The sequence below is a fragment of the Sinohyriopsis cumingii genome, chromosome 14 (genome assembly GCF_028554795.1).
Source record: "Sinohyriopsis cumingii isolate HCF-2022 chromosome 14, ASM2855479v2, whole genome shotgun sequence".
Classification (NCBI taxonomy): Eukaryota; Metazoa; Mollusca; class Bivalvia; order Unionida; family Unionidae; genus Sinohyriopsis; species Sinohyriopsis cumingii.
This window is the reverse complement of record NC_142974.1, coordinates 10,770,420-10,796,917: the sequence shown is the minus strand read 5'-3', so window position 1 is coordinate 10,796,917 and position 26,498 is coordinate 10,770,420. Positions and strand designations below refer to the sequence as shown.

The window sequence follows — 26,498 nt, the reverse complement described above, 5'->3', positions numbered from 1 at the left end:
TCACTTATTAATATTTGTTTAAAAGTGAGATTCAGTAATGCATATAACTTGTACCAATCTATGACATGTTAGTGTTTTACCAAAAGAGTAGCTTTAACTGACTTCCAGAAAAATTAAGACTATTTCAAGGAAAACATCAGAAAATGTGACGCATTGGACATTATTCCAAAAGCAAGATGTTAACGATGTTGTTAGCGACCAGACTGTGTTTTTTCATTTAGTGGAAGTTGCCGAGTACAAACAATTTAGTGCACTTCTAAAACAAGTGTGAAAATGAGCCAATAGAAGCTCCATAATGAATCTGGTCTAATTCCCATTCCATTACTTTTGGCAGCGACACTAACGAATGATAAGTATGAAATGTTGAGGAAATCGTTAGAAATGAAAGCAGAAGGAATTTTGATCTGATTTCGAATTTACTATGTGAAAAATCTATAAATTTTCGTTCCTTAAACATTCGGTTTTCATCCTCAGATATCTATAAATCATAGTGAAGTGATTAGGACAGCACCTGTAGAACTGTATAACCGGATCACAGGAATCATTTATGACCTAAAAAAATACAGAACCCGTATTTCTATCAAGAGAAATTTTCGGAATTAGACGGTGTAAAACAGTTTGTTCTGAGTTTTCATGGAATACACCAAAATTGTGTGAAAATACTGTTTTATTTTGTTTTCAAATAAGATACTAATCTTCTCTTTCTTACAGCAATGATAATGAGTCTAATGCGATAAAAAGGAAGGAAAAAAGACAGAAAACAGAAAACTAGTTCCAAGCGATAAAAACCCACCCGCCTTTGGTGTACTCTTAGTACAGCGAGTATGAACGCGCTTAAATCCATCCATACAAATACAGTAATTGTTAATACCACTATTAATAAATTTCATAGAGCAGATTTATATTTTTATCTAAAACTGACAGGAGTACAAAAATTAATGTCCTCCTTACCGATGAGTGTAGACAAAAATACAATTTGATATAGAAATCAGTATGGGCATGCCTTGTTAATTGTTTAAATATATTTCCTGTGTCTACACGTGTAAATGATCTCTGACTGCAGGTTCTCACAGCATTAAAAGAAGACGAGCACTACAAAGCAGACAACAAAACATATCACTCATGGAAAGCAGTGAACATGTATACACTAATAATTGTTTAGATTAGTATGAATCTAATGGAAAGACATTTAAAACATAATCGATGAATTGGGATTTTAACCCCTCCATTTTAAATAATCTAACGTTTGCTCCCAGTGCACTATGTAGGTTGAATGAACCACTGATTATCCTGTAAATTTGTGAAATGTGTTGCAATGTCATCTATCGTCCCGCGTATATCGCCCTGAACCACTTCAAAATGATCCTTGGCCTGGGTGGATGTACATGACGTAGATATTTGCTGATTAATATTATCAAAATCAACAGAATTAACTGGTTAATATATACATTGATAACCAGGAGCTGGAGTATTGTACCAGTACAAGATTGGCAGGTCATATTAGGATATCGAGAATCAAGAGCAAACTTGTTCTAAGTAATACACGATTGCTTTACCAGAAATACTGGTTTATTTCTTAATAGATTTTGTTAAGTATTTTATTATAATAAAGTTTGAAATATGCTATAGTATAACTGTACAACATAATTAGGTAAATGAATATGAACTAATATATATATATATATATATATATATATATATATATATATATATATATATGTGTGTGTGTGTGTGTGTGTGTGTGTGTGTGTGTGTGTGTGTGTGAAGGCAACGAGAGTAACGTTGGAGTTCTTGAAGCCAAAACTGATAGGCTGTCCCTACTGTATAAAGGCATGGAGAAATATCGAGGTGGTAAAATTAAACTGTTTTGCAAATATAATCATGAATTATGAAACTTTAAAGCAGACAAAAAATGAAAGAAAACAAGCCTCCTTCAGTTACTCCGAATTTTTATTTAAAAAAATCTTATGTTACAAATACAATAAATTCAACCATGCAATTAGTTCCCTGTGTACTACTTTACCGCAAAATTAGCGTAGTCATTGTTTGTCAATAAAATATACGACAGTTGTGACCTTAACAAGTGCCAGATTACTCATCCAAAAGAAATTATGGATTACTGATATGTCATGTGATGACATCGAAGACAAATTCGTCATCATCACTGTTGTGTTGCATGGTTCTTTGAATACTTTTTGGCGGATATGACATGAAAATCAGATTGCTGAAGTTTTTAGTGAATTTGACATGAATATGAGATCGGTGGATTTTCTGAGGATTTGACACGAACATCAGACTGGTTCATTTTCTAATCAAAGTCTAGAATATTATTCAACTATTTTTAATCAAGTCACAAAGAAAACATCAAAAGATGCACGGCTTGTGATTACTCTCACTACTCAGAGGTGACGGATGACCTTGGATACCTTATTCTATATCTAATTTACAGAAATGCAGATGACCTTTCGCCATTAGCAATGCTGCGATCCATCTAATTTTAACGAAAAACTGTTGCGAAACAATCATTCATTAACGTTAAGACAATTCCATACTACTTAAGAAATCCAGAATTACGCATTTTCCCAACTGCCATTTTTGAATGGAATTGCTATTTTATACATATTGCAAATCACCAGTGTTTTATTATTCTGTGCAATATAGTAAAGAGATAGAAGTCCAAACTACCATTTCCTTCAACCAGATTTCTTGAGCCACCAGTCCGAAAGAAAGAAAAAGATTTAAGCAAACCTTAGCCACAAACTCTGAATCATTGTCTATATATAATTACTCTTTCTTTCAAATTAATTTCTCTGTTATTTTCAATGTATTTGCCCATAAGATTGCGTCATTATTTCCTGAATCACGCTTGGAATCTAAAGCTGGAGAGACAAACTTGAAAGTGATTCAATGACTTAACTGCTTTATATTGTCCATAGCTACTTCTTACCGGGCAGCAGAACCCATACCGCAGATACTTACTGATTCATACTGAGGTCACTCCGTATTTATCTCAGTATCAGTTGAAAGGTCAAACAAGTATCCGACTGGTAGAAGAATACCCATTTATTCGACATGGTACCCTTAAAATATACATTAAAATACTGTCATGTAGGGCGAAAGTGGTGATCGGTAGGGTGAATACTTATGTCCATACATTTATTGTTTACCTGCTCATCAATGTTGGGATATTTTAAATTAAATTATGAGGCAAGGAAAACTTTCGTTTGTTTGGATTATATGTTCTATGATTAGTTCGACAGAAGAAATACTTGTTTCCCTAGAAACAAATAACTCACTATTTTTTTTCCCATTCATGAATCAAGCAAACATATCCTTTTATTTTATTACAGGAGTCTTTGAAAATCATTATTTCACTGTATTCAAACTTTATCTTTCCGACTAGCTCACCAACTACACTCTTAATGTTTAGCTTAAGAATATTGTATGGCAAAAGTTGCAATATTAAAAGGCGAAAAGATTGGAAACAAGCTGTACTAATTACAAAAGATTGGAAACAAGCTGTATTAATTTCAAAAGACTGGAAACAAGCTGTACTAATTACAAAAGACTGGAAACAAGCTGTACTAATTACGAAAGATTGGAAACAAGCTGTACAAATTACAAGTTTCTCTCCATTACAACATTATATGACCAGCATGCAGGAAATAGGTGTAGTTTTGATTACCAAAAGCAGCTACCTGATCAAAAACAGCATAGGCTTCGATTTAAAATTCGTCGAAAGTTATCATTTTATCATATATTTGTGTTCCGTCGTTTCGTGCCCATGCCATATGGTTTCGGTTTTTGGAATTCCCTTTTCATTCAGAATTTTTAGAATATATTTTGTGTGTATTGTCAAATGGAATATTTATCTCTCTAGTAATAATATATGAAATATGTTTCTTCAGAGATCATTACTTTTGAAGCCGTCGATGCTTTTCTTTACTTTCGCAACAACAAAAAAATGCGGGCAATAATTGCTTCTCTGTAATTACATATTGCGCTTTTCTATATTTCTTGATCACTTATATCTGCTTGCAATAATTTGTAATAATTTGTAATTATTTGCTGTAAATACTGTATTTATTGTGTTAATTGTTATAAAGTTTTAACAGAATTTAATTCAATGCAGTTGATAGAAATTAAGTTGATAAGTTTACGGATCAGATTATATTTTGCGAATGATTGTATGTTTTGGTATATTTGCACATGGAAGCTGCAGTCAGTAGCCATGAAATCTTTAGGTTGGTAACTCGGATACAAAATAGTACCAAGTAGTTATAAGATCCGTGGGGCGGTAGATTCTCGTACACACACACACACACACACACCTATCTTCGTACAATATTAAAAGCGTACGTTTATTTTCTGTTTTCGCTCTACCAATGGTTTCAATCAACAATGTTCACCATGTACTATATATGAACATGTACGTTTGCCTGGCTTTCAGTTTCAAGGTCATAATACACAAACGTCTGTTGCAGGACTAGCAAGGTATATCTGATGTTTAGACTTTGAGATCCGATAATAGCTATCTGGTCAGCATTTTGCCCCAGGCTCGTACATAGCCAAACGTGTCGATGGCGATAGACACAATGGAAGGTACTCAGGATTCAGTCCGAATCAAAACAGACCCGATCTCCACCTCTAGATGGTGAATAAACAATCAAGCCTGCCATAGCTATCATCTGCATATGAGGACCAAAACTGGTCACCTGACTGTCGCTATACACGTTCTTCACTATTTGATGAGAGAGAGAGAGACTCTACGATGTGTTCGTATTTTGAAGTGCATGAAAATACTTTAGTGGGATTTTATGCATTCATTGCAAAAGAGACAGAAACCTGAACAATCTGTCACAATGCAAATACTGACACTTGTGTCCATGCAATCTCGTTTAGGGTACAATGAAGAAATTATCAAAGTTCTTGTTGTTATCCTCACGGTCGTTTCCATGTCAGTCAAGAAAATATGTGTGATCCAGTCGGTCCGTACGTGCAAGATTAATGCAGGAGTATACAGGCATTCCATGCGTCAGCTTGTGCTAATACAGGTTCTCTTGATATGGTATCAGTGTTGACACAGAGACCAAGTTCTTCAGGTATGATTGGGTATAACTGGAAATTTGACGCTGTCGTATATTTTATAGCTTGTCTTTATCTCCTGCCTGAGTCAAATGTGGATAACGAAATATACATCAGCGGTGGTGGTGGTGGGTATTAAAAAACAAGGGTAGGCAAATGTTACTTTGATTCACAGCTATCATAAATGTTGAAGATATTTAGCGTAGACACATATAATGGAACAAAATGTTTTGTACACTGCCTTCAAACAATTCCGTTGCAAGTTTCTCTGATATTTCCTCAAACAATAACGTTGCAAAATGAAAATGAAAATGAGAATTTAAGCCTTTTACAAAAGTATTAAGATCAATACGACTAATAGCAACATTACAATAAAGTTAATAGTAATATTTAATCCGTTTAGAGGCAGTGTGTGTGTGTGTTGTGTGTGTCTAAGTTATATGTGCTGCTCAGCTTGTTATGATGCTGTTTGAATCAACGTTATGTGTTTCAATGTTAGCTCTTGTCATTTCCTTTTTAAATGTTTTAATTTCATTATTTTCTAATGTACTGTATTTTTAAATTCTTTTTTAAGTGTTTCAGACCACATCTGTTACATCTAGAAACTCATTATCTTTCAAAAGTTTGTATTGGTCGTGCTGCTTGGCCTTACTATCTGCTTAACTTATATCTACCATTCACGTTAATGGAATAATGTTTTCTGCTGGTTTCTAACTGTTAAAATATTTTCGATTTCCTAAAGTGCAGGCTTTTTCATCAAGTGTTTTTTTCTTCTTCATCAAAATATTTTCAACTGTATTATGTCATCCTAATTGCCAAATAGTGATTACACTTGCTCGCAAAACAAGTCCCGTGTGTCTTCTCCACTCCGGACGTCTAAGTTAATCATCTAGAATTATTAGCCTTACTTCAAATAATGCCTATGTGAATTTAAAAAGGTATATCTTTGCAAATATTTCTTTGCATTTAAAATTCTAATCGTTCATCTAATTTTGTTATAATTTCGTCTCGATTAATTGGTCTCCAAGGTTGACAAATGATTATTGAAATTTCGGTATGGTATAATATTTAACTTGAAATTTTGGTATGGTATTATATGTAACCTGAAATTTTGGTATGGTATTATATGTAACTTGAAATTTCGGTATGGTATTATATGTAACTTGAAATTTCGGTATGGTAGTATATGTAACTTGACATTTCGGTATGGTATTATACGTAACTTGAAATTTTGGTATGGTATTATATGTAACTTGAAATTTCGGTATGGTAGTATATGTAACTTGAAATTTCGGTATTGTAGTATATGTAACTTGACATTTCGGTATGGTAGTATATGTAACTTGAAATTTCGGTATGGTATTTTATGTAACTTGAAATTTCGGTATGGTATTATATGTAACTTGAAATTTCGGTATGGTATTTTATGTAACTTGAAATTTCGGTATGGTAGTATATGTAACTTGACATTCCGGTATAGTATTATATGTAACTTGACATTTCGGTATGGTATTATATGTATGTCGAAATTTCGGTATGGTATTTTATGTAACTTGATATTTCGGTATGGTATTATATGTAACTTGAATACTGGTCTTTATGAGGACCAACAAAGTCCACTTCTGGTGAATTCTTGACTTCTCCAACAGTGGTCATTTACAACGGTATGACCTTGTCCAGAGAGTACTTTACGCTTTATAAATTATTTATAGCATCAACAACAAGCAAACTGAACATCCATTCGTACTTTTAGTTTCAACTCAGTGCAATATTAGTTTTAACCTTTTCGAATATCTGCATGATTTCAGATCAATTTCCAATATTGCAATCCCAATGATTACTTAAAATTAGATGAGTCATCATTTGCTGTTTTTAATCTAACTTTGCTTCCACAAATTTGAGGCATTGTTTCATTAAAGATTGTATGCTGTCCTGGTGAAGTTTATTTTAAAACAAATGTGTTTATATACCCCCCCCCCCCCCCCCCCCGTAATTTAACTTGCATCGTAATGTAATTTCTAGTCATTTAGCTTGATGATACGTTTTCATATTATCACCTTTCTGTAAACCTTATTTTCAAATCGGCAAGTCAGTATTTTTTATTTATTCTTAGATGTTCATTTGTATCAAAATTAAATTTAGAAACTATTTAATCTCACCCAAACAGGTAAAACAATACACGTTAGCTTTTGATACAAAAGTTGTTGCTTCTGTGTTGGATTATTGGAGTATGGAATATTTCTGAAAAATGAAATGGTAGATTTTCGATAACACTTATGTTGTTCAAAGAACTTAAAATTATATTCTGTTGTGATTTTTCATTACTATATTGTATAGCAATCATAATCTCCGTTTAATTCAGTAGTGAAATTTTAATATCACGTTAGCGTGGATGTATTTCAGTAGTAAGATATTTGAGGGTTCTGGGGTACATCGATAATTAAGTAACCTCAAGCTAAATGTGTTTTTTATACCGTAGTGAGATAGTTGGCCTCATGGTCACATGTACAAAATGAAAGAGTTTCAGTTGTGGTTAATATTCGAATCCATGAGTGACCAGTAGTTTGAGTCAATAATTGAAGCATTTAAAACTATTTTAAATTCAAATAATGGCATTGTGCTGTCATGGGGTACCTACTTACATACGTACCTAAGTAACACAACATATAAGTGGTTCAATGGTTGGACTAACGGCCAAAATGGTGCAAATCCAGACCGGACTAGCTACAGTGGCGTATCTCTGGGCAAGATATTTCACACCTGTCGCCTCGGTGATGATATGCCGTTAAGTACCAAACAAGAAAACAAACTGACTTGCAGTTCAGCGTGTAGTAAACCCTGGTAATTAATGCATTCTAGTAAATATTACAAGTCCATGCATCCACTTTATGCATCTGTTTATTTCATTTTCATTTTTATCATACCCTTGAAGGATAGGTGAAACTTGGTTATCACTGTTTGGTAATATCATCATTATAAACGTTTCCAACGTCAATGTCAACTTTTACACATAGCTCCATTTTTCAAAAAACATCCCATAAAATCACGAAATCGTCTTTATCATAAGAAAAATAACGAGACTGACTACTTTCTGCCACCAGAAGTACCTGATATTGAGATTTTTTTGCATAAACCTTATTTTCTCTTGGACACTGCCATATGCATGTAATTGCGTCATAACTATTTAGCCTTTAATTTGAAGTTTTCGGTAACAAATTATGTTTTTATTTTCTAGTTATGTTCAGTGCAAGCAGTTAAGACAAGAGAGGATCTGAAATCTCTTTTATCTTAACTTCTAAGAAAATTTTGGTGGGTGTTGGGGTGGGTAATTTACCGATTTGCAAGAGTGTTCGTTCATTATCCTCTCAATATTTTGTTACACACGCACACACACACGCACACGCACACACTTTATTTTACCTACGCATATGAATCTTGGTAGGAAATACATGTCTGTATCTCAGGATGACATTGGCATCAATAATAGGTCGCAGTAATCTTTTTTACCTGATTCGGTGACTTTAGCTGATCGTTTGTTGATGCCTCAAATAGCTTGTACTCTTCTTCCAAACTTTCAGTGCTAGTGACATCTGATAAAGTCAATGCCAATAGTACATTAAATAGTTGGCTGAAACAAATTGATTTTCGTAAAACCTGAAAGAACCGGTTTTGCTCGCAGTCATTTGAAATGTGGAATCAGTATATCTGGTTATCGTGAAATATATTCAGTTTCTAATTAGGTCACAAGTTCGTTAACAAATATACTTAAGTTTCTCACAATTATAGAATTTGCATATCCTATCAAATGTTGATATTTCATTTCGAAATATTCGAATAAGTATTTTTTTCTTAATCAAATTCAGTCATGCCTCCCTAAAAAAATAACTCTCAGATACGTCATTAAATTCTTCACCTGAAACATTCTGACATTTGGACAATTTATATATATATATATATATATATATATATATATATATATATATATATATATATATATATATATATATATATATATATCATTAACCAGTTTTAATAGGTAATTTATGGTCTGAGGTCTTCATAGGTAAAAAAATAAGTAACCATTTGTTGGAAATTTGATCAAAAATTCTTTTAACCGGAAACCTGTTTATAATTATTTTTTCTGTGACATTTTCCAGACGAGACTGTTTATTTGTTCATTTTAACATCACGTTATGGCTGTCACATGTCGAGGAATAAAAACATAGCTTAATAATCTTGACTGTATTTATCTACGTGTATAAGAGAATAGTTTTAATAAAATTCTTGACGGTATCAATATACATATTCTATGGCTAAACCATACAAAAACATCATGGACAGTCAGCGTAATTGAACATGCATAAAACGTTAACTAGGATATAAAGATTGCGTTTACATACTTCTTTTAATATATGATCAATTTAACCTATGCATGTATGTATGTATGCATGTATGTATGTATGTATGTATGTATGTATGTAAGAGAAAACTGCCGCATAAAAAGCGTGTTTGAGAAATATTAAAACTAAAACCATTTGTAAAAGCTTAGGTGAAGATTTTTTTACACTTGATGGTATTCACAAATCCGTCCAGTCTGATCAAAATTACAATTTTATATCTGGAATTTTCCAATAAGTTATACATATAATAAGCATCCAAGAATATAAATCTTCTATGACCTTGAAAGAGAAGGAGCTTTGGAAAGATTTCATAAAACTCTTAAGAACATCATTTGGTCATATTGTTTTGATACAGAAAAGCATTAGGACGAGGATGTTGTTAGGGAATCATTCCATCAGGGTTTGGTCCTTAACAACTGGATATTTGACATACATCATTCCATTAGGGTTTGGTTCTTAACAACTGCATATTTGACATACAAGTATGAAAAGAAACTCCTTTCAAATGAAGGATTCCAGACTTACCTTCTTGACCGTGTCTCTGATTTCAAATATATATTGTCAGAGGCTTGTGAATTAGCAAGAGCTAATTTTAACTCTGCTCAGTTGAAAATGAAATTATAAGTGTGAAAAAATACACAGGAAAGGAGTTTTCAGCCTGGTGTGAAAGTTCTATCTCATTTGTCCATACCTCATAATCCACTTTGATCTAAATGTTATGGTCCTTACACAATTGAAAAGAAAGTAAACAACTTAATGTATATAAATAACTCTCCTGAGATGGGGTAACGTAAACAACTTTGCTATATAAATATGTTTAAGGTGTATTTTGACAGAAGTAGCACGGCTAATTATTCAATCAGGTTAGTCGTACCTATCTCATACGGCGAGGATGTAAATGAGGAAATGCTGTCTGACTGTAGTGACTTTGATCTAACCGAACTTCAAAATTCAGAAATATTAAACAATCCTGGCCAGAAATGTATACATCTACAACAACCGGAAAGGAATGAACTAAACGGTTATTATATGAACAAGAGCACTTGTTTCTGAATGTACCAACACGGTCAAAGAAAATCTATCATGACGTGACATTGTAGATTCTACACGCGTGAAACAGCATCCTTACGAACTGAAATCACTCAAGTACGAATATGTGAAAAAAGATATTCAATATTCGCAAGAAGAATGCTTTTGTGGAACGAAGCAGAACTAACGAGAGTTCACTGTGTATTCTTGTTGGTAAACTAGATAGTACATTGCGCACGTGTAGTGACTATATAAAAGTCAACAGTGTTACCAAAACGGAGTCATTTCTAAGAATATATGATTGCATCGACAAAATTGGAAATGCAGAATATATAAACAAGCTTTAATTGTATAAAAGTATCCTGGCAAATTCCACTCATGGAAAGCGCAAAAGATAGTTTGGCATTTGCAACTAAAGATGGGCTTTATATCTATAAAGTGATGCCCTTTGGGATAAAAAGAAATTCAGTTCACAAAATGAAACTAAAAATATAGATTGTTGAGATGAAGTTTAATTCTGAAGTAATTTAGAAAGAAAGAAGTATATCATATACATTAGCTATTAACTATTGCAGATAAATACCGTAGTCAAAACAAAGACATAGTGTCTTACTGAGCAAGGAAGTGTTTAGGTTTGCCTCCCTCACTCAACATGGGTTCAGATATCCACTTCATCTCACAATAGCGGAGTTCGCCTGTAACAATGGAAACCTGATGGGTATGATTGATTTTTTTTATATTATTTATCCAACGAGAAAAATGTCCTAATGGTTTAAATATGATACATGTGCAAACAAATATTTATTTTATTTTAATGGTATATTCTTAAGTCCCCAAAAGTGGACTTGTCGAAGGTCCGTTGGAAATTCGTTGATAACAAACTATCTGATTCAAAGAGGGCGAATAATCCTATAGGGTGGGAGCTGAGTTCGTACAGTGTTTAATTCATAATCAAAGAGTCACACAGATCTCGAGTTGACTGATGCCGGGGCGCCCAAATAAATATTGTCTCGGGGGTGGGAGGGGGCAACATGTAAAGACCAGCGATTAATTGTTACGGATATAAGCTAAAACATGTTTCGAGGAGATATTGGGGGGGGGGGATGCATGTGCCTGATATAAACAATACAGTGTTAATGTGTTATCAACACTCCCAACTATAAAAATAAAGGGGCTAAAACCTAGAAACTCGGCAGCTTTTTTTAGGTTACGATGGTCAGAAAAGGAAAATAAATAAATTCAGAGAATGTCACAGACAGTAATGTCAGAAAATAATATAAAAGCGACGGAGAAAAACTTCTTTGTCAATCTGTAATCTCCCACTCGATCACGAAACGTCAGGTCAACAGGCGTAATATGGCAGGTATTATAGGTCCTATACATATGACGAAAGTTGCGGTCGGTTCTCCTTGGTATTGCCTTTTTCACATTATTTATTTTACATTTTTTCTTCCGTACCTTCATTTTTACATCAAAGACCAACGATGATGCAAATGTGATATAAGAGACAATTTAGACAAACACATTTATTCAACCTCAGCTTTACTAATCTGAATCAGTGCTAAAAAAATGCCTTCTGTCAAAGGGACTGTACTTGATTAAGATTAATGGATAAGTAGTAACCAAAACTTACCGCCCCTGCATGGTCTTTCATGCGAAGTATCTCTCCAATCTTCCTTCACCTTCTAGCGTTTTCCACAAATTTCGGGAGATCCAACGAATGTTCGAGACCACGTCCGCTAGACGTCGCTCACAAATTACTAAATATAGGTTGTTCTAGAAGGCAGGGCGGAGAGACATATATTAAGCAGTGTTTAACGCAAAAATGTCAATTTTTGGAGAATTTTACGAACCGCCTCGTACGTATGCAAGCGAACTTCCACCTGGTTGGGAAATGTTGGTAGATAGCAATACAGGTTGGCCGTATTTCATTGATCATAACACACGTACCACGACCTGGAACGATCCACGAAAGTCGGTGCCAATGGTAAGTGTACCACACTTTTAAGTTTCAACATACATAAGTTACTTCATTGCCGATTATTTTTTTGTCTGCAAGTAAGACGATAAAATTCATACAGTTTAATTTTGTTAGCTTTGGCTTTTGGTAACGTGGTGTACAACATCCTAGGTCGTTATACTCACCCATCCCCTCGTCTTTACTGTTGTAAGGGTTCACTGAAAAGTGCACCTGTTTAAGATCGCCTTTAGCATCGACGGATTTTTAGAACAGTACAAAGCCGAAGTGATGTTGGGTTTGGTATTTTTAGTGACCTAAAGTATTCGACAGTAGAAATGCAAATATTCATTCGGTGCATACTTTTGCATTACAACCTTTTTTCACTTTGTTAAAAGAATTTTTGACCTATATCTGTTCCAATTTGGGGTCGTTATTGCCTTTTATTTTGTGCCACTAGAATGAGACCTGCTGTGCATATTTTAAATGATCCAATTTTTTTGACATGGGGCCACTATTTCCACATTTTCCATGTCAGGAAAAGACTTGAATACATGACAATCAGACATTGAACTGCTTTGATTACACACATTTTATCCTGAGCTCTTCTGGCCATTGCGATTTTTTGGTCTTTCAAGGACACGTGCAAGGTTAGCATGTAATTTGCCCAAAGATGTTGTGCTGCCTGTATCATGTGTCAAAAAAATTCCAACATGAATGAATGGCTAACCAAACCTTCATGGTTACCCACAAGCAAAGAAGATACTCAGTGGCAATCACATCAACTTGATCAAGTCATTCTCATGACTTTATAACAACAATAGTGTGACAAATTTTATGTTGTTGTATGGTTTAATGCCATGTTTTCAACACACATGACTGCCAGTTTTAATGGTGGAAGAATAACCCAGAAAGAACCACCAACCCACGCGAAGCTACTGGCAAGCTTTCTCACATACCCACATTGGCCGAATCTGAAACTTGAACCCACACAGAGATGAGATGGCAGTGATCTATAACAGAGAGCGCTTTAGACCAATCAGCCACTCTGGGCCTCCAAATTTTACATGTTTCCTTAGATAAATTCTATCATAATGAATTATTTATGTTGTTACAATTAGTATAGTTCATAATTCACGGTCTGTCATTACTGAAAGTTGTAAATAATGGATTATAAAATGATCTGGATTAACTGTTCAAAAATAATAGGGAATGATTAGTATTGGAAGCTTCTTGGTTTCATTACTTTTATTATCAAATCTTTATGTTTTTATGTTGTCACCTGATCAGACAATGGCAGACTCATGAAGACAAAGTGGTGACTTTTGTAAATTTCTCGGTGCTGCGTTTTGAAGTCTGATGGCCCCTAGATGGAACCTTCTAAGAATCATTAAAGCTTAGACATTTGACAAGTCATTTTCATTACTGTGATAAAATGCTGTTATTTATGTCTTTTTTTATTTTTAACCATTGTTTAAAAACAAAATGATTACTCTGAATTTTAATTTGTTGGAATACACATGTATAAATACAGTATCTGGTACCAGCTGGATCCACTCACTTGCCTAAACTGATACAAAATTAGTAAGGATTGCGAGAAAAATACTGTGTGAAGTATTGAAGTTTAAGCATTATTGGACATTTAAAAAAGGATAGTGAAATGATTCAGAGCATTTTGATTTACTGCAGAACTTGGATCAGTTTCTTCATTTTAAGTGAAACTGATGTCAAAAAAATAGCGTGAAAAAACAGCATGTAATTTATTATATTTCTTTGTGATTTAAGATTTATCAGCACCTTGTGAATGAAAACTTGGAATGAAACACAGATAAATGAAAGCGTTTATACTTAAAATGATGTGCACAAAACTTTCTTCCTCAAAGCACACCACTTTTATCCAAGCAATTTAAATCCAAAGTGAGGTGCAGATGATAAATACTCCAAAAGCACAAGTATCAAACTACTAATTATGACGGGCCCTATGTGGCAGAGTGGTTTAAGGCCCTCTCCATCATGGATCACTGCCATCTCACCTCTGTCTGCGTGGGTTCTAGTCTCGGGCTCGGCCAGTGTGGATATGTGAGAAAGCTTGCTAGTAGCTTCTCGTTGCTCGGTGGTTCTTTTCGGAGTTTTCCCGGGTTCTTCCTCCACCATTAATACTGGCTGCCATGTATAGCCTATCGTGTGCTGAAAAATGGCGTTAAACCCCACAACAACATTAACAACAACTTAACACCATGATTGTCAGGCTACTGATGGTATAGCTATATGATCTCTCTTAACACCATGATTGTTGGATTGTACTGATGGTATAACTTTATGATCTCTCTTAACACCATGATTGTCAAACTACTGTTGGTATAACACCATGATTGTCAGTTGTAATGATGGTATAAACTATATGATCTCTCTTAACACCATGATTGTCAGGTTGATTGTAATAGTGTACCAGTGGTGCAAGTTTATGAATATAGGTTTCAGTGGGAGGTCACATATCAGTGTAATTTGGTAACTGTTTTGTTGATAGCTGCATATCATTTGTTTGAAAGGTAAGCGAAAGTGCAGTAGTTGAAAATTACATGATGATGGAAAAACTACAGCACAACATTTGTCAACAGGTCTAATGTTAAGGAAGTGTGCTGTGCAGATGCATGGGGGAGAAGTTCAAGTAACCATTGACCTTCCAAAATAGCAGTAGGAATTAGTGTTTCTGTCTATAAAGTACTATGAAAACATGTGCCTAGCCAGAATCCAGGGTCAAGGTTACAGCTCACAGAAAATAACATTGTTTTCCACTGACCACTGCATGTACATGTAGAATGGTGCTACTGTTGGTGAATATTAAGGTGAACATCTCACTTTGTGTTTGTTAGTGCTGTGTTTGGGTGAATTGGAAACAGATATAGATAGTTTGGTGGTGTGTATGGCTCCATGTCTTTTGTAGTGCTCACTGTTGATATATTCATTGCAGATATTACCATTGCATCAGATTATGGAATACAACATGGAAATATGTTTGAATAATTAATAGAGAAAAGAAACTTCACTATTTTTGTGTAGATTGTGTAATTGAACATTCATCAGCTGAAAATCTCTTTGCCATTTAAAGTTAAAAAGTGTTTTGAAGGAAAAATAAAAGACTGATGCACGCATGCTATGCTAAAGTAAACTATATGTCATATTTATTTGCAGATGCATCCCGGTTTCCGTCAGCAGCCCCTGTATGAGTCTAGAGTGCGTGAGATCCCAGTTATCCACGAGTCACCACAGTTTTCTTCTCCACGGCTTGAATCAGCAGGAGGCTACATAGTCCAGCAACCACATGTTCAACACCAACCATCCATGGGTCATCCGTTTCCACAGCAACAGTATCCATATCAACAAACAGGCCATGGCTACCAGCAGCAAATGGGTCAAGGTCAGCATCAGACGTCAAGTACTCCAGCTGGGTCAGCTAATCCTAGAGCATGGTCCACTTTACCGAGGAATGCTCACATTAATACAGAACATACTGGCAGGGTCTCTCCGTTAGTAAGAGAAATCCCAATTCAGCATTTGCCCTCCAGTCAAGGAAATAGCCAGAATCAGCAACCTGCAAATTCAGGCCATCATATTTATTCTGTTCCAAAGCCAGATTATCCAGGTTTCCAAGAACAGCCTCAGTCAGGCAATCACTACAATCCAATGCCACAGTCACAACCCATAGAAACTTCTCAAGTGCCCCAGATAGGACCAACCAGTTTTTATCAGCAGCCGCTAGAGCAAAAACAGGTAGAACCTACCACAGTTATACCTATAATCCATGAGAAATCTTCAGACTCCACTTTTGGGGTTCCCATGGGGCAACAGCAGTTTGCATCTCAGCAGAGTTATCAAACCTGGCCTAGAAAGACTACAACCAGTCAGGCTGATTCTGTAAGGCAAGAACAAAAGACAATACCAACGACACCACCACAACAACAGCCACAACAGCAACAGATGCCCAGACATCCGCAGCAACCAATGAATCAAAACAAAGATCAGGAGAGACCGGATACACCTGAACCAAAACCGAAATCACCACTTGAACAGGTCAACAGAGTTGTTGAGAGTTTAAAGGAAGTACAAGATAGGGTTAATGCCTTTAGAGGACAAAAAACGGACAAAGAATACAAATATTTGGAAGAAATGTTGACTCGCAGCCTTTTGAAACTTGATGGAATTGAAGCAGGGTCAGACGATGAAATACGCAATGCAAGAAAGCAGGCAGTACACAAGATTCAATCATTTTTGGACCAGTTGGAGTTGAAAGCATACTCTGAAGAAATGGACACATCTGAACGAGTCAGAGCTAGCAGTGATGCAGAAACCTCAATGGATGTAAACCAGACAGCACAGCAAATAAGCGTAGACCAGAAATCAAAAGCTACAGAGTCAAGGGAAGAGAAAAAGCCACAACAAAGTGGCGACTGCCCAGTTAGAGAAATGATTTTGGATAGTGAACAAATTTGTTAAGACTTTAATGTTTTTATGTAGTGGTTGTAAGCTACTTACTACATATCAATGTTGCACCTTGCATCAGATGGGCAGGGGACACTGTGTCCGCCATACTTTAGCTTTGAGGAGCATGCAATGCTTTAAAGGTACAAAGGAAAAGCCAGCTGTCAGTGCTATGCAAATAGTATAATCTTCTTTGGTTAGAGAGTTTTGATACCGTTGGTTTCTACACTGTACTAACATATTTTCCTCTGACAATTACATTATTGTGGAAATTTCCATTGGAGATTTTGTTCACTTGTTACTTCCAGCATTTATTTTAATAAATACCCCATGTTTTCTTAATTTCTTTTCTTTCCAAATGCATAGGTCATTAACTAAGTTACAAATTGTGTATTTGCATAAACTTAATCTCACTTATCATTCATTCAACTTTAAAGTATAAATTTTGTTTTGCCGTTTGTGTCAACCTTGAAAATAATATATTATCCACCATTAAGGACTTTAATCATGCAGCTTGGCCACCAACCACAAATCATGAACAGGTATTGGCTGGCGCCAGAATATAAATATAGGCATATCATTTGCTTTTGATGAAAATGCACGCACAGGGTCAAAATTTTGGGGGACATTGGACACAGAAAATGGACAGAAATCTGCGATCCCAAACTCAAGGTGCAACACTGCATATTTATGTAAGGTGATTTTACTTTGTTCAGGATCTTTTGAAATTTTTATTTTATTTGTATGAATTGAGGCAGGCATAATCACATGTCATAGTCGAACCAATGAAAGTACACCAAAATGGCAGATTTGTTTCAGTTCTAAGCATGAAACTAATATGTTGCTTCCCCATCCAGCAATATGTTTTCTATTTCTCCAGGCTGCCATGCCAGAGACATTTTTTTAAGCCCCATATAAATTGATTTTCTTTTCTCCAATGACGACTATCACAGGCATAGAATTTTGTTAAAAATCTTGTAGCCAACAGGACTAGTAGATTGAGAAATTTACGTCCTGCTGAATCTTCACTAGTTCTTTCTGCAAACTTTTTCTCGTGGGTCGGTGGTTCTTTCCGGGGTTTTCCCTGGTTCTTCCTCCACCATTAATACTGGCTGCCATGTATAGCCTATTGTGTGCTGAAAAATGGCGTTAAGCCCAACAACAACAACAATCTACAAACTTTTCCAATGCATGTGTAGAAGTACTGTAACATTTCTTTCTCTTTTTTGAGAAGATAAATCATTGCAATATAGTTTGCAAGGTGAATAATAATTGGCTACCATAGGCCATCACTATGAGGTTTAAGTGAATTCCAACTCGATAATAGTGCACTTGGACCACCCACCTCAACATAAATGGGGTGTGAAAGGCATGATGCAATTCAGACTAACAGTCTTGGACAAACCACTTCACTTTATAAATTTGACAGAACTTCTGAAGCTTTATACAGCCACGTTTTAAAATACATTTTGCAAAATCCTTATTTGTTCTAATCCTTGGTGAAGTAGTTGAATCATTGTGGTTAGCTTAATGAGAATTTGGACATTGTTGACCATTCATATTTTGAAAAGTATGAATGGCAGTTCAAACAAATGCAGCCTAGTGACATCACGGTATGTAAATTATGAAACCGACTAGCCCAGCTGAAAATTTATTCTCATAGGTCTAGTAACCAAAAGTCAACCTCCATTTGGCTTGGGATACAAAGCAGACAAATTTCTTTGTGGTCTTTGTTGATTGTACATAATTACAGCAAACTAGTCTTTTGTAATATGAATCATTTAGTTTTATTCTGAAGTAATTTGGTCTTTTTATCTGCCTTGTTGTCCATGATTTACTGCTGCATGCAAGAAAAAGTTTTATTTTACTATAGCATCTATCAAGCAGCATGTGAGATATGGTAAAAGTCCAATTTTATTACGGGGGTGATGCTGTACTTTGCATTAACATATCACTTGGCTGTTCCCATAACTAAAACCTATCTGTCTCTTTAAGGCACCAGGTACAAGTTTTTCTGAATAACAGATTCAGGCACTAACAAATGACAAAAATGCCTACTGAACAGCCTTTTTTGCCTCTAAAATTATGAAAATTAGTGGCCACAAAATTGACCAATTAACAGTACCATCAATAAAGTGCATATGTGCATGCATTACTGTCTGCAGTGTGCATCCAATTAAATTTTTGATACATAATGTGATGTAGATTTGGATACTGTTGGCACTAAAGTAAGTAGTGCATTGAAGTAAGTCAACAATTTTAAACAAAGTGGAACTAGTCTGGTTTTATCATGAACTTAAATTTGTTTTTTGTTCTGTAGTGATCAGACCCTACTTAGATCTGTTTTTGTTGCTTTTTTAAAGATTTTTTTTGTGTTGATATTGTAAAACTTTGACTATTCTGAGACTTTTTTTTCTGCAAATCCTCACGATATTGAAATGCATGTGCAATATGGTACTTTGTAGTTTGACACATTCCCAGTCTTGACAGTTTTCAGGAAAGTTGTAAACAGATGTGTTGATGTATCGAATTATTTTTTTTTTTTGTCCTTGCCATCTTAGCTCTTACATTACAGCAATGCAGAATACTTGGAGATTTTAGCTTTTGCTTTATCCGTTAGCATTGAAAGAGATGGGAACAATTAGTGCTAGAGAAAATCTGAACCACTCCAACCAGAAAATCGAAGTAAAAAGCATCAGTATATGTGTCCTTGGTATGCTGCATCCTTGTCATGAAATTTTATTATGGTAAAACTTCACTACATGCATGTAGTCGAGCATGGACTCCATTCCTGAATCTAATGAATAGATCATATCAAGCTACTGGAAAGTGGTTAATTTGTTCCTGCATAATTGGCTTCTGGACAAGTTAATATATTAGAAAAATTTGAATCAAAATTCTTATTTTTAGTAAAGTCTACACATGTATAATTCTGATAAATACTTTTTTAAAGATTGATCTTGTTGTAGTCATGTGGTTAAATAGTACCTTTGTTTTTTTTTAATGTAAGACGTGATACAGCCTCACCATCCTGCATCACAAGGCATTTGGATCACTTTGGGTTTTTCTGTATTAGCTCTAAATCTCCTCTGCTTGAAAGGATTGGTCATAGGTTGTTTCAAATGATCAGTTCATGTAAGATGAGAAAACCATTGAAATAATATTATTGTTTTTATTTTCCTAAAACATAGCTACATTGCAGGTAGCAACATTTGAGGCAAAAGCTTGTCTTGAATTGAATGTGCTTTCTAATATGGTGCTGTCCAACTCAAAGCAAGTTTTTGCCTGTAATTTTTATATTAAGCATTCTTTTGAATTGAGAATTGAACGTATTTAAGTCACTGCAGTATAAGCTATTTACCTCCATTGGTATTGGTGCCTAAAATTTCTTCAATTATTTTGGCAAATTGTAATGAGTGGCAGACACATAAGGCACTGTTAAAAAGAAACAGCAGAATGTTCCTATGATCACGATATAATTGGTATGAATGTGATATTTTTAGTTGCTTGTATATATTTTTCATGATGTGACACTGTTAACTATTTTATGAGTGGGAGTAAATAACAGCGTTATCATTTTATAACTTGTATGTGAGATATACATTGAGATAAGAGATTCAAGAGTCTCATTGGTTTTTGTGTCATCCACATTTCTGTGGTACTTGACAGGCACTGTATAAGGAGTTGAACAGGGCTTTCATTTTTGGATGGTTATTTTGAATACTGTTCACATTTTGTGATCTGTATAGATCTTCAAGTATTTATTGGTGATGTTTATATATGCTTAAATGTAGTTTTATTAGATATATGGTAGTTTCAGTTTTCAATAAATTTTTATTATATGCAATATCTGTTATTTACTGCAAGAAAACATATTGTAATTACTAGGGGTTAAATAATCAGTACATGAGTATATTGATATTTTTTCCATATCGATGCCCATATTCATACAAGAGGTAAAGCATTGATACTGAACAATACTTACTGTATTCTTTCTTGGCATCCGTCCATCTACGGGAGACAATGGCGTAGCACCAAAGTAAGCTTACCATATACTTATACTTACCGTATCCAGTTACTTTAATCTTAAGCAGTAATGCATATTTATTAGTCATTTTCCATTTGAGAATTGATCAGAGACACTGTGGCAAGCACATGTGCTTATTTTTGCTAGTAAGAAAGAACACTATTAACAATGCCTACTTGCCTTGCACAAATTAATATGAGGTGACTATCGGTTTAAAATCGGTCCCTTTTTCCTAACCAATTCCCTGCTAATTGTTTTATCCTGTCACTGATAATGTGTCATTGTAAAGAAGACATTCCAGATTTGTTCCCTTGATATGATGTATGAACTTTACTGGTCATTTAATAACCTATTTTACATGAAGTTTCTCTGTTGTTTCATATCTTGTCTGCTTGGATCAAATTTGTCGGCTACCTTTCCAGTGTGCATTGCATTACAATTATTTTTGATGGTTATTGTGTGTTCAAACCCAAAATAAAATAATAATGTGCAATCAGAACTAACTGTATTTTATGAACTGGGTGAGACAACAAAAGTATTGATATCCAAACACATTCCATAATGATACAAAGCAACAGAGACACTTCATGCAAATATACCACTGAATGATATGTAAAGTACAAAAGATCATAGATGGAGAAATCAATTTGGACTGTCACCTTTCACATTCATATATCTAATGAGGGACTGAATGTGCCAAAAGTATAAAAAAAATGTGCATAGAATCAACATTGGGGTACATTCCAAATCATAAAAGATAAAGCCACCAGCAGAAACATGGGTCTGCTGGCTGCTGCAGTTTTATATCTGCAGGAATTTCAGTGTGACAGATTTGGTTGTTGGTCAGCTCTTCACCCACCCTCACCCCGACTTGTTCTAAATGGAGTTTTCTTTGGTTGAGGAAATTTTTCTGTATCTTCTGTTTTGAATATAACACCATAATGCCTTCCAAATTTAAGTGAAAAACATGAAATTCTTAAGAAGGTGCATTCAGAACATTCATGCAGTGCAAAAACGAAGGGTGTGGTGACCAAGATAAATCCTGCACCTGATCAAATACAGCTATTGTGTTAACAAATATAAAATGGCAGCATTCCACCACAGACAATCCTCTAAAAGACAACCAAGTCAATAATATCATAGGAATTGTATCAATATACAGTAGAGTTGTATTATTTTACCCCAAGTAGGTACAAATCAATTTGGTCATAGTTATTTATAATTTCAAATGAACGTGTACATTTTGAAATTATGAAATATAATAGCTGAAACAATGCTAAAATGGCAAATTTACGATGCCTGAATTTCTTCAAAAGTCTTCTGATATGTTTATTGCATGCCTATCAATTGTTCTTGCCATTAACTTTAGTAAACACCATTTGTTTTCTTTTTGAGAACCAGTCTTGTGCAGTATTTGAACATCTTTTGCAACAATTACATGCACACACTGTTTCCGTACCATTTCTGATTATCTCAATTGCCCAACTTGCCATTCCTGTTTAGTTATGTTTCTGACCTTCCATCAGTTGTCCACACCGTTTTGTACAATTTCAAGATAGTGTCCTGCATATCTAGCCTCCTACAGAAATTTAGTTTTCTGCATCAAGTCAGATTTAACAAAATTAATAAATTTCAAAATTTGTTAAATTATGTACAAGTTCTACAATAATTGTTAAAATTGTTTCCGTTGTACTGGCTGGGTCAGTATACTAACCCTAATCATACGACATCATTATACCATTTCCAGCGCTGCAGAAGAAGTTAGAATTTACTGATCACAAAACTTTATGCGGCCTGGGTGGCTGAGTGGTCTAAGGTGCTCACCTTTAAGGATCACTGACATCTCACCCCTGTCTATATGTGTTTGAGCCTCGTGTTCCTTTAGCTTGAGAGAGGCATATTACCAGTAACTTCCCAATGAGTCGATGGTTGTTCCTGGGATTTTGAAGGGTTCTACTACTAGTTAATCTGGCCACCATGTATAACCTATAATGTACTGAAATATGGCATTAAACCCAAAACCTGCTGGCCATAGATATATTAAACTTTACTTTTGTCATTGTCATGTTCACAGAGATCTGCTTTTCATTTATCATTTTTAGACTGCTCTGGTGGCCTAATGGTTGGTGCATCTGCCCTGGATGCGGGGTAGGTCGTGGGGTTCGATCCCCTACCGAGTCATATCAAAGACTTATAAAAATGGTACTAACAGCTGCCTCATTAGGTGCTCAGCATTATGAGGTCAGTGTTAGGACTGGTCAGCTTGGTGTCAGGATAATGTGACTGAGTGGGACATCATGCTACATGTCTGCAACATGATGTCCCAGTGCTAGACATCACTTTAAACTGCCACACTGCAGACATCATAGCGATATGACTGGAAAATTGTTAAAGCTAGGTTAAAAATCTAAATCACAATCACATGTCAATTTTGAAGATGGGAGACAAGAAGCCTTTTAATTTTGAGGTCTTCTGTAAAGTTTACAGCATCTGATCTCGGTACAACAGTTTACATGCTCTATTATGAGATTTGTTTCATATAATATTACTACAAAGTAACACTGAGCAAACCTGACACAAAGATTGTTGAAAGGATAGAACTCTATTGATTTGGGTCCAGAGATCATGTTTAGTGACACCATTATCTGGGAAAGAGTGAGCCCAAGTGATGATAAACATACCTATACCAAATATACATGTATTGTCTTTGACGCCTTGATTCCAAGAAGTATCTTCATTGCTTTTCTGAAGGTCATTGCAACCTGATAAAGGGAAATAAGTTTTGCACAAGTTTATTTCCAAACATGATAGGTTGTTTGCTTTTCTTGATGACCTAAAGAAGCCTAATGAATTCAAAATTGAAAGGTCATGGGTAGATTTACCATGACTCTTAGCAAGCAGGTGCTTGGGAAATTATGTACTCATCATTAACCGTACTCTTGTTTCTTTACCTGTCAGTAGTAAATTTTGAACTCTCCTAAAAGAAATAAAATAAAATACCATCAGTATTGACCTCTTTTTGTCTCTGTCTGCCATCTGGTCGTTTGTTTATTTGTTAATACTGCATCTTATTTGCATACCCATTGGATCATCTATCTCGCCACCCATTCAGCCGAGCAGTTTTATATTTCTGATCACATCGCTAATGCAAGGGAAGTAACTCTTGATTTAAATTCAATAGTCATGTAATAATTATGTCCCATGGACGTGATTGTAGCGTTGCTTTTCCTTTTAATTCTTCAAGTCTTACCTAGTATTTCAAATCAAGTTTTTAATATTCTCGAAAAAGTTTAACTAAAATGTATTTATAGATATGCTCAATTTATATATATGGTGGTAGTTTAACTATGTAGTTATAAAGTGCCGATTAAGTTGAGCTATCCCCCAAAAATGTTTATCTACAATTCATCAGTATTACTTCGACGATTGCCATGAAATGAAGACGCACGTTCATTCCAAGACGTATTTGTTCATAAATGACAATGGTGCTGATCTAATAATGGCTTCCGTGAAAATGCTAAAGCTCGTGCTCAGAAACTGACTATCGTAAAAAATTGGGGATACATCATAAAGGTTCTTAGAAATGTAGTTGTTCGATTTAAATAAAAGTCGTTTCGATCCGACCTCCAGTAATGCCAACATGGCGGACATGTTGAAAATCTAATACTGATATTCCTCCTGGATCGATGGTCAAATCGATATGGGGCTTTCACCTGATGCCCAGCTGGACCTACATTAAAATAACGTTGATCTGACGTACAGTATGGTCACCATTTTGCCTCTCTTTCATCAAATAATGCATCCAAGACACCAGAATGGATGGTCATATCAACATATGGTATTTTCAAAACACGTTTTATGATGTCTAGGTTTTCAATTCAGCCGCTCAAATAGCCGCTTTTCAATTCAGTAAGGGCGCCGCGGCTACCATCTTGAGAATCACCAGTCTTCAACACTTGATAGTGTAAAAATATAGCTGTAATCTGCACTCGCTATAATAAAAGAAAAAGAAATCCAAGACTTTCGCCTAAACTTAATCTCAGTATAGAAAAAGCGTGACGGTTAGTAGCCTCTTATATCACGCAGGTGAGCGGATCATACTTGTTATACATACAAGAGCATGCATTGCGGTCAAGTGTCCTTTGAAAACAGATTTTATTCATTTGACTTGCACTATACGGCAAGTTCCTCCAGCTTTAATATTCAATCAACATATGTATGCAGCAGGATCATATCACTTTTTTAATCTTTGCACGCACACAAAGTGGTATTTACAATTTCATGAAACTATATATCTCTTAAAGCTATACAACATGTACATTGACCATGCTGTGCAGAGTGAAATGACTTCAAAGGAGAGTTTTATGGTGTTTATGTCGACTTGCCTGCTGGCTACAACCAAATTAATGATCAACGCAGAGGGATGGTCCATACTAGGCACGTCAGCAGTCCCTGTGGACACCTATTTGAGAGTCACACTTTGTTGTTTAGTTATCCACTATCCGAGGATGGGATGGAGTCTTACAACTTTTGACCTGCATATTTATTATCAGTGTCCGAACACAGTGAGCAATAATATGACTCGTCAAAATCTGTGTACTGGATTTGGAGTTTATGTGTTTAACGTCATTTGTTTTGCTTATGATATGTTATACGTGATGGTCAGTAAATCTAGTGGAGTAATAACTCGGGAAGAACCACTGAATTACGGGAAGTAATTGGCAAGCTTTCTCACAAACCCACTTTGGCCAAATCTGGGACTCGAACCCAAGCTGAGGCAAAATCTCCGTGATCTGTTAAGGTGATCGCCCTAGACTGCCTGACCACCCGGCGCCTGTGTTCAGAGTGTAGATAAAAATACGACCATCAAAAGGTATAGGTACGACTTCCTCGACTATAATTGTAAATACTGATACTGACATAACGTCTGGTTTGTGTTCTTCCTGTATATTAATACAGTTTTGGATGTCCCAATAATGTATTATAACCTCCAAATACCTTGTTAAAATAATAGTAAATGTGTCGGCAAAAAGGCAAGACAGCTACCGATGACGTCGTGTACGATTGCCTATATTGTTCCTGCCAAACGTATATCTGCAACATTTAGCATAATATTTCATTTATTTCTTGCTTTGATCACCAATTTCATCATACATAATCTAGTATTTTCTATCTGTCAAGTAAAAAAACCTTAAACCTGGCCATTCGTTTAATCGATCTAACCTGATGTCGATGCGCCTCTTAACCTGCCCACCCATCCCCACCTCCTAATAAACCCCACAAAACACATTCAAAATAACGTTCCTCACAATAAGTTAAGCGATGGGTTTTAAAAAATTCGGAGAAAGAATCATCAAGAATTTCATTTTAGGGAAATTGGAAGTGAATGTTACTGGGGATGGGAGTAAATGAGAGGTGAAGAGAGGTACCTTTCCCGCCATCACAGCATGTGCCTTTTCATTTATCTTTATATATTTGTGAACCGCTGCAGCCCCATCTTTACCTGACTGTGCTGGATATA

The 26,498-nt window shown here is 35.2% G+C and overlaps 1 protein-coding gene across 1 annotated transcript; it reads left to right on the top strand.

The window, feature by feature from the left end:
* Positions 1-12,255: 12,255 nt before the first annotated feature.
* Positions 12,256-23,985, top strand: LOC149783238 (uncharacterized). Its single transcript, XM_089931445.1, has 2 exons — positions 12,256-12,501; positions 15,664-23,985. The coding sequence occupies exons 1-2, from the start codon at positions 12,340-12,342 to the stop codon at positions 16,963-16,965; spliced, it is 1,464 nt and encodes a 487-aa protein (XP_089787571.1). The 5' UTR covers positions 12,256-12,339; the 3' UTR covers positions 16,966-23,985.
* Positions 23,986-26,498: the final 2,513 nt, after the last annotated feature.